Here is a 10000-nt window from a genome sequence, read left to right on the forward strand (position 1 = left end):
TAATACCCTACTGTAGGTTCGGGAGAAGTCAGTGCATATTTGAATACAAAACAGCTTGTGTGTTTTGGGGAAAGGATGTTTTCTTTGTCCTTGATGCACCTGTAATATCTCTTCCAAGGCTATTGATCAAGCAGAGTAAAGGTGGGGGATGTTGTGGCACCATACACAGGCACGTTGCCCATGGGGTCCCAGGTTCAAGTCTAGCCTGGGTCCTATCCTAAATATACCCAATTGCTCTCTCCCACTAGTTCTCACTCTTTTATTTTACACTTACCTTACGTTTTTATCGAAAGCGACTTGCAGTTATTTTAAGTATAGGGTATTGGCTACAGCCCCTGGAGCAGTGTGAGGTTAGGTACCTTGCTCAAGGGCACCTCAGCCATGGAGTGAGATATGGAGTGGAAGGGTGGGTGGGATTCAAACCTGCAACCTTCAAATATAAAGCCCATCTCCTTAACAACTAGGCCACGGCTTTGCCCACTCTTGATCGTCACTGTCCTGACACAATAAAGGGTAATAAAATCAGATCAAGGGCAGGGTGGAAGATGTCCTTTTGTGGTGTTCTTTGGCTCTGCTGAGACAGCAGGAAGTGGGCATGTCCACAAGGGAGGGAGGAGGGCAGTTAATGAGCTTCTGTGCTAATCTTTGAAGCCTCTGCCTCCCTTCTCCCCATTCCCTCTGTCTTTTCTCCCCTTTCTCCCTTTTCTCTCTCTCTCTCTCTCTCTCTCTCTCTCTCTCTCTCTCTCTCTCTCTCTCTCTCTCTCTCTCTCTCTCTCTCTCTCTCTCTCTCCCTCTCTCCCTGCAGTCCGGTCTGACACCTCTGCATGTGGCCGCCTTCATGGGGCACCTCAACATTGTCAAGCACTTGTTGGCTAGAGGAGCGTCTCCCAATGCATCTAATGTGGTAAGACAGAGAAGCACACGCGCACGTACACACACACACATACTCTACTCTGCTCTGCTGTGCTCTACTCTACTCTACTCTACTCTACTCTACTCTACTCTACTCTACTCTACTCTACTCTACTCTACTCTACTCTACTCCACTCTATTCTATATCAAAATACTCTTAGCTGGTTCTCTCCATACTGGCAATCCAAGTATAGGCTAATGCAGTAAGCTCATTATGTGAACTTGTATGTTTTTTTTCTTAGTATATCCCCCAGCTTGTTAGCCGTCCTTTCAGGATGCATTGATCTGGCCCCCTATGTAGATTACTGTGGATTACAAGCCATCCCACTGTGGGGGTGCGGTGGGAAAATGGGGTGCAGGGTTCACAACATCTCATTAGGAGGAACGTGCTACAGTAGACACACACACACACACACACACACACACACACACACACACACACACACACACACACACACACACACACACACACACACACACACACACTCACTCACTCACTCACTCACTCACTCACTCACTCACTCACTCACTCACTCACTCACTCACTCACTCACTCACTCACTCACTCACTCACTCACTCACTCACTCATCACTCACTCACTCACTCACTCACTCACTCACTCACTCACTCACTCACTCACTCACTCACTCACTCACTCACTCACTCACTCACTCACTCACTCACTCACTCACTCACTCACTCACTCACTCACTCACTCACTCACTCACTCACTCACTCACTCACACACACTGGTCACCAAGATGCTGTATTGTACGTCATGTCTCAATAAAACTGTCTGAAAATATTCAGTTTGTTTGAAAATGTATTCTTGACTTGAAATACTGACATTTGTAGGCAATACTGTCCCCAATGTCAACCGCATCCGACCATGACTGATCTATCAGCAACACTATTTTAGGTTCCAAATGCATTGTTCTAAGCCCAGATAGTCAGTCACTCAACCAGTCAGTCATTTCAAAGAGGGCCCTTGTCATTAGGCCATGTACGTCACAGTGACATCACAAGGATGACTCACGCTCCTCTGATCTGGCCCGAGGATCAGCTGTAGGGCTGTTGAGGCCTTTTTTTTTTCAGAAAGTGCGCTCAACTCCCAATTGTTTTTTTACAAGGTGTCCGGGTGCGAGTGAACAGCAAAGTTCATATTTTGTAGAAAAGCCGCACCGAGTAAGACGCTGAAGAAGGCTTAGGCCGAAACGTCTGTCTGTCATGCTAACCCACTAAAGTAAAATACAAGGATCACACCCGAGAGTGCGACTTTTCTACAAAATACTTCACCACTGAGGCAGAAGTGTGATCGTCTTTAAGTGATGCGAATCAAGGCTGGGTCATCATTTACCAAGCCTTCCCCTTCCCTTTCTGACACTACTTTACACTCGGTTCTTCACTGTCCTATCTGACGAAAAGAAAACATACTTAAAACGACTACTACTGGAATTATTAACTAATGTACATGATGTGACATGCCCACTGGTACCAAAGAAAGCAAAGATTCAGGGGACAGCAGCAGCATAGGGAATGCTCACCCAATTTAAGGCTGGGAGGCAAAGGCTGGGAGAGCAAACAATTTCCCCGATGAACAGAGCAGGCAACATGACAAAGAGTAGTCTATGCCATGACATACATAGGTGTATGACAAGGTGGAGCTGGGGAGGCGGTGTGTTGCTAAGTAGCGAGCAGCCAAGAGTTGAGAACAAAACTGAGAACTTTTAAAAGGAGACAAATTTGAAACTGGCCAATGAAGAGCAGGGAGAGTTTATTAGCTGATCTAGAGGACAGGAGACAAATTAAACGTGGCAAGCTCTTGACTGCAATGGTCTGCCAGAACACTCTAGGCTAGGCTAGCATGACTCCTGTTTCTCTTTGTTTGAAAAGCATTAGCTAATCGCACTTACAGTACTGTGCAAACAAGCTGCCAACTTCCAAGCTTAGAAAAGCCTTGCATTTGAGTACAAAAAAACGCTTCAGTAAATATGTACAATTTATAGTCGTGTTCCCTTGACAATACTTGACCATGAAAATCGTAGAAAACCAGGGCACAGTTTAGCTGCTATTAGTGTCCACTCGCTGCTAAAATAGAGCAACAGGAGTAACAGTCTGAAGCAGAAGCAGGGTCTTTGAGGCATCATAATGTAGAGTTTAGCTTCCTCTGTCTTGAATGCTAAAAATAAACTGGGCAGTGCAGCCTTGGCAGGACGAGGAATATTTCCACAGCCCCCTGAACCCCTACTGCCAGCGTGGACTATTGAAGCAGAACTGCTGTTTCTTTGTGTTTGCGTGTGCGCGTGCGCGCGCGTGTGTGTATGTGTGTGTGTGTGTGTGTGTGTGTGTGTGCGTGTGTGTGCGTGCGTGCGTGTGTGCGTATGTGTGTGTGTGTGTGTGTGTTTGTAATCCACCACCCCATTTTACTAACTTAACCCCTTATTTTATGTATTTTATGTATTTCCTTTACATCTTAATCTGTGTTTGCGTGTGTGCATGTGCGCATGCGTGTGTGTGTATGAATGTGCGCATGTGTGTGTTCTTGTCCGCTTTGCGTTTTCAGAAAGTGGAGACGCCCCTCCACATGGCCTCGAGGGCAGGACATTGTGAGGTGGCCCAGTTCCTACTGCAAAACGCAGCACAGGTGGATGCCAAAGCTAAGGTGGGCACCGTGCGCGCACATGTGTGTGTGTGTGTGTGTGTGTGCCTGTGCGTGCGTGTGTGTGTGTTTGTTTGTGTTTGTGTGTGTGTGTGTGTGTGTGCCTGTGCGTGCGTGTGTGTGTGTTTGTTTGTGTTTGTATGTGTGCGAGTGCGAGTGCGTGTGCGTGTGCATGTCTGTGTGTGTGCAGTGTGTCATTTGTATGTGTGTGTGTGCGTGTGTTGTTTGTGTGTTGTGTGTGTGTGTGTGTGTGTGTGTGTGTGTGTGTGTGTGTGTGTGTGTGTGTGTGTGTGTTGTTTGTGTGTTGTGTGTGTGTTGTTACCTTGTTCACTAAAGGATTTTGCTGCCGCCACCTGCCTTTGCAAGTGTGAAACCTTCACGATTCATTTTTCATATGCTTCCTCTCTTCCTTGTTCTCCTCTTCTGTCTTTTAATTTTTTTATCTTATATTTCTCCCCCTCTCTTTTCTCTTCTCTTTCTCTTTCATCTCTCCTCTTGTTCCTGCTCTTCTTCCTGAAGCATCCATGTGATCAATGACCTGATTCCTTTACTTAAGTCTTTAATTGCATGTACGGTATGTTTTTGCTATATTTTTACTGTAAAGAGCTACTAGCCCTTTTTCTTGTTCAGGTATTCAACGTATTGATCTATCGATTAATCTTTCTATCTATCTCTCTGCATCTTCTACCTCTGCCTGTATCACTGTTTCTCTGCCTGTCTTTTCTCTCTCTCTCTCTCTCTCTCTCTCTCTCTCTCTCTCTCTCTCTCTCTCTCTCTCTCTCTCTCTCTCTCTCTCTCTCTCTCTCTCTCTCTCTCTCTCCAGGATGACCAGACCCCACTGCATTGTGCTGCCCGCATGGGCCACAAGGACCTGGTCAAGTTGCTGCTGGAGCACGAGGCCAACCCGGACTCGGCCACCACGGCGGGCCACACGCCGCTCCACATCGCTGCCCGAGAGGGACACGCGCACACCACGCGCATGCTCCTCGACGGCAACGCACAGCAGACCAAGATGACCAAGGTATTCACACACACTCTCTGTTTCTCACACACTCTCATCCTCCTCACACACACCCCAGTGCATGCTCCTCGACTGCAACGACCAACGTTCACACACACTCATACACACACACACGCACGCACGCACGCACGCACGCACGCACGCACGCACGCACGCACACACACACACACACACACACACACACACACACACACACACACTCATACACAGACTGCAATATCTAACCTAATGGCAAAGTTTTGTAAGGCAGTGTTGTTCTCATGCATTTCAACTTCTGAAGATGACATACATTACATTTCACATGTGCTTTTATGGTAATTCAATATAGGTATACAGGAAAACAAATTACTCAGAAGGCAACAAAAGAAATGACATGTTGAGTGCATGTAATGCGAAGAGAATTTAGGTAAATGAGTGAGAGTTGCTTTTTACTAAAGATATACAATAATGGGAAGATGTAAAATAATGCTTCTTGGAGAGAGGGTTTTCATTTTACATGAACATTTTAAAGGACTCTCGTCGCTTGGAGGATGTATTCCTCTATACATGGGTTCTCAGTGTTTATCAACAGGATGTTATGAGGAGGGGCAAGACACTGGCAGCCAACCACGTGAGCTAATTTTTTGACCGACAGCGGTTTCCAACAATCAGAGGTTGAGTTGTGCGCAGCACGGTTCGCACAGTCGGGTTATAAACAAAATTTAGAACCCATGTATAAGGTGTGTTTTTAACTGTTGTTTGCACTTTATGTGTGAGTAAACATCATTCTCCCGCTTTTCTTACTTCTGTCGTTTCTTCACTGTACTTCTCTCTCTTTTTTTGCGTTTTCTCTCCTTCCTCTCCTCGTTGATATTTTATGTACGTCTGTGTGTTTGTGTTTTTTTCTCTGTGTGTGTCTGTGTCCTTTTGTGTTTGTTTGTCCTTGTAGAAAGGCTTCACGCCGCTACATGTGGCCTGTAAGTACGGTAAAGTGGATGTAGCAGAGTTACTGTTGGAGCGAGGAGCAAACCCCAATGCGGCTGGAAAGGTACGCTACTAAGGCCCCGGTCACATCTACAACCATAACTATAAAGGAAGAGAAAGTAATCAAGTTGCAATGCACAGCCAATGCCCCGGTGCTGATGAATTGGTGCATGCTTAAATTTGCAAAAAATATATATATATATTATTGTAATTTCCGTAAACAACTTGTCTTGCCCATGATTCGTCGGGTTCACTTTTGATTTGACAAACTGTAAAGATAATTTTAAAAATTATCATATCAACATATCAACTATTATGACTGTAAAGATAATTTAAAACATCATCATATCAACATATCAACTATAATGAGAATGGTATCCGTCAATATTGCTGACAATATTGTTGAGATCACTTTCAGAGCGATTTCGATGTGAAATACAGAATAATGTCAGCCAATCAGAGTACTTTAGAATGTTTATACACACCATGTCTTCTGCTTCTGGATGTTCTTGAGAAACAGGCATTATTATTGGCCAGCGTGAATAGACATACAGTAATTACAGTAATACAGTATCTGTATAGTTATAGCTATCTTTATAGTTACTGTTGTAGATGTGAAAGGTACGTACAATATACTGTACATGTAACAACAGTCAGTCACCTAGCACAGCGCATCACTCTCTGAAACTTCTGCCAATCTGTAAGTGGTGTTATGAAGACCTGACATTCAAGAGCATTCTTTGTCTTGTGTGTGTCTGTTCTTTGTCTGTGTGTGTGTGTGTGTGTGTGTGTGTGTGTGTGTGTGTGTGTGTGTGTGTGTGTGTGTGTGTGTGTGTGTGTGTGTGTGTGTGTGTGTGCGCGTGTGCGTGTGTGTGTATGTGTATGTGTGTGTTTATGTGCGTGGGTGCGTGCGGGCACACGTGTGTGTGTGTATGTGTGTGTGTGTGTGTGTGTGTGTGTGTGTGTGTGTATGTGCGTGCGTGCCTGCGTGTGTGTGGTGTTCTTCAACAGCAAAATGGCTTGACTCCTCTGCACGTGGCCGTCCATCACAACAACCTGGACGTAGTCAAGCTGCTGGTCAGCCAAGGGGGCTCTCCACACAGCCCTGCAAGGGTGAGGTCACACACACACACACACACACACACACACACACACACACACACACACACACACACACACGTGCGCACACGCACACGTACACGCACACGCACACACACACACACACACACGTGCGCACACACACATAATTAAGCACTCACACACACTCACACACACACACACACACACACACACACACACACACACACACACACACACACACACACACACACACACACACACACACACACACACACACACACACACACACCTGTCACCCTCACCAAGCTGCATCATAACATCACAAGCACTCTCATTTGCACACACATGAACATGCAACAATCACAAATGCTATCATATGCATACATAATTACAAACACATATTAGGGATGCACCCAATCCTGATTTTTAAGGTTCTGATGAGAACTGAATCCACTGCTTAAGATTCGGCCAAATCCAAAACTGAATCCAGAATCCTACTCTGATCATCAGCTACTTTGATAATGCAGTGAAAACCGTCGCACATTGTATTGTTTTCTTAGCGGTAAGAGATACTTCGTGCTGAAGTAATATTTTATTAGTCTTACCATTTCTCATCTCCTCTCCAGAACGGCTACACGTCGCTGCACATAGCAGCCAGACAGAACCAGCTGGACACACACACACACACACACACACACACACACACACACACACACACACACACACACACACACACACACACACACACACACACACACACACACACACACACACACACACACACACACACACAGTGTTTAGTATGTTCAGTATGTTCTGTATGTTCAGTATGTATCTACGGCACCTTCTCCTCCCCTCTCCAGAACGGCTACACACCGCTGCACATAGCGGCCAAGCAGAACCAGCTGGAGGTGGCCGGCTGCCTGCTGCAGCACGGGGCCAATGCCAACGCAGAGTCCCTGCAGGGAGTCACGCCCCTGCACCTGGCGTCGCAGGAGGGCAGCCCCGACATGGTGGCGCTGCTCGTCTCCAAGCAGGCCAACGTCAACCTGGGCAACAAGGTAACAGAAACTGTTAAACATGTGACCTTTTTTTTTAACTCAACCTATCTCCATCCTACCCCCTTCCCACTCCAAACCCCAATACCTTTACCTAATGTGTCCCGACATGGTGGCACTGCTCGTCTCCAAGCAGGCCAACGTCAACCTGGACAACAAGGTAACAGAAACAGTGACAGAAACAGTGACATGGATGACTTTTTTGGCACGATCTTCCTCCATCTTCCCCTTCCCCTGTCCTTCCCACTCCAAATATAACCCCCCATACCTTTATCTAATCGGTCCCGATGCTCGTCTCCAAGCAGGCCAACGTCAACCTGGGCAACAAGGTAACAGAAACATTGACATGGGCCTTTTTTTACACAATCTTCCTCCATCTTCCTGTGGACACTAAAGAAGGTTCAGCGACCACAAAATCTACTCACCAATGTCTACCAGTGTACCATTAAATCAGTGATTACATACAGCATTACTTATTATCTTGGTTACCTATACCCGCTTCCCCTGTCCTTCCCACTCCAAATCCAAACCCCTGTACTTTTATCGTATCTGTCCTGACATGGTGGCACTGCTCGTCTCCAAGCAGGCCAACGTCAACCTGGACAACAAGCTAGCAGAAACATGGGGGACATTTTTAAGAAAACTACTTTCAACCTACTTCCAATCCTTGCTTTACCGCTCTACACCATTTGTAACACGGGCAGGGGCGTGTCAGCAAATTTTGGCCCTATGTACAATCAACTCCAATGGATACCCCCTCCACCCCTTACCTACCGGTAACCTGCCCTGACATGGTGGCCCTGCTTGTCTGAAAGCTGACCTGCGCCAACCTGGGCATCAAAGTAATGGTAACACACACAGCACGTTCAAACAACCCTAAATGTTAACATGAGAAACAAGGTAGCGGCAGGATGGGTGACATTTTATTTGACCGCCACCACCAACCTATCCTACCTTATCCTACCTTAAATGTCTGCTTGGGTAACCAGGTAACAGTAGCAGTAGTCACATGGGTGAACTATTCATCCCCACAACAAACCTACCACCTTCCCACATCCTCTCAAAACTCCAAGTGGAAAGCAAGGTACAATAATACACATAACCTGTCCCGGTATGGTGGCCCTGCTGGTCCAATGTCAACCTGGTCAACAAGGTGATAGTCACACGCACTACATGCTCAACCTTTTGCTGTACCCTCCCCCATCCTATTCTTAGCCTCTTTTGCTGTTACCAGAATGGCAATGACCAAGTCATGGAGCATTACTTAAGGCCATGTTTTATGTCATAGTAGTGTAGTACTATGGTAGTTAACTTTTCAATGAGTATTTCAGCATGCCAGTGGTGGTACAGCGTGCATTATGGGGCTACCATGTCCTCTAAACAGTCTGCTTTTTCCCCCTCTGCGCTCCATGTACCTCCATGTGCACAACAACGTGCTGTGCAGCACAACGCTTGAATGTTTCATGGAATCCTAACCCCCATAGACACAGTTGCACTCTCTGCTTTTTTCTGTGTGCCCCCACTGTCTTCCGTATTGGCAGGTCTTGGTTAGCTTGAGAAATGGAGGTGCATGTTAAGAATTGCCAAAGTTGTCCTTTAAGGTCGAATTGATTAATGATGCTTGGCTGATAAGGTAATAGATGTCTTGGGCTGCTTTGACTTTGGACAGGAGGTTTGTGAAAATTATAGCTCAGCGACTGTAATGTTTTTAAAAGCCTGTTTAAAAAATGTGAGATTCTTTTACTTGGAAAGATCAATCGCAATACCAATGTGGTGTCTCCCAGAAAGCTGTGCAGGGCATTTATCCAGCTTGGCCATTCTCCTGTCTCCGCGTGATAGATAGCTCACTGTCTTGACAGACACCTCCTTAAAAGCCTGTTCAGTGAAGAGGCAAGTGCTTATAAGTGCTTATTTTAGGGCTTTAGTGGTGAAGCCATCTTAAAACTGCCCAGCTGCTGTCAATTGCCGTGCCATTTTTGTAGGTGATAACATCAACCATACCATATGTGCCTAAAACATAGATATGCCCCCCACCAGCTCCCTCCCACCCCCCAGTCAAATCCATTAATCATGACCCTAGCCTGATTATCATCGACTTTCAAATCTCTTCGAGACTTGCTAGCTGACCAAGGGCATAACAATTAACATTTCCCAAACGGCATGGTTGACCCGCCTCCCTTGGTTTGCTACTGATTGTCTGCTTCCCGACAAAGTGGGAGGAGTTCCTGATTGTTTTGGGAGCTCAAAAACGATATTTGTATTGCTCTTGGCCTGACTAGAAGCAACACTGAAGGTGTTGTGTCACT

At 46.0% G+C, this 10000-nt stretch overlaps 1 protein-coding gene across 1 annotated transcript in view; it reads left to right on the forward strand.

The window, feature by feature from the left end:
• ank1b (ankyrin 1, erythrocytic b) overlaps positions 1-10000 on the forward strand; it is a 174607-nt gene that overhangs the window by 115557 nt on the left and 49050 nt on the right. The window contains exons 13-18 of the mRNA XM_063209998.1: positions 806-904; positions 3477-3575; positions 4396-4593; positions 5522-5620; positions 6568-6669; positions 7500-7697. Coding sequence (XP_063066068.1) covers positions 806-904; positions 3477-3575; positions 4396-4593; positions 5522-5620; positions 6568-6669; positions 7500-7697 — 795 coding nt within the window. The remainder of the gene's footprint in view (positions 1-805; positions 905-3476; positions 3576-4395; positions 4594-5521; positions 5621-6567; positions 6670-7499; positions 7698-10000) is intronic.

Source organism: Engraulis encrasicolus, chromosome 11 (genome assembly GCF_034702125.1).
Source record: "Engraulis encrasicolus isolate BLACKSEA-1 chromosome 11, IST_EnEncr_1.0, whole genome shotgun sequence".
Lineage (NCBI taxonomy): Eukaryota > Metazoa > Chordata > Actinopteri > Clupeiformes > Engraulidae > Engraulis > Engraulis encrasicolus.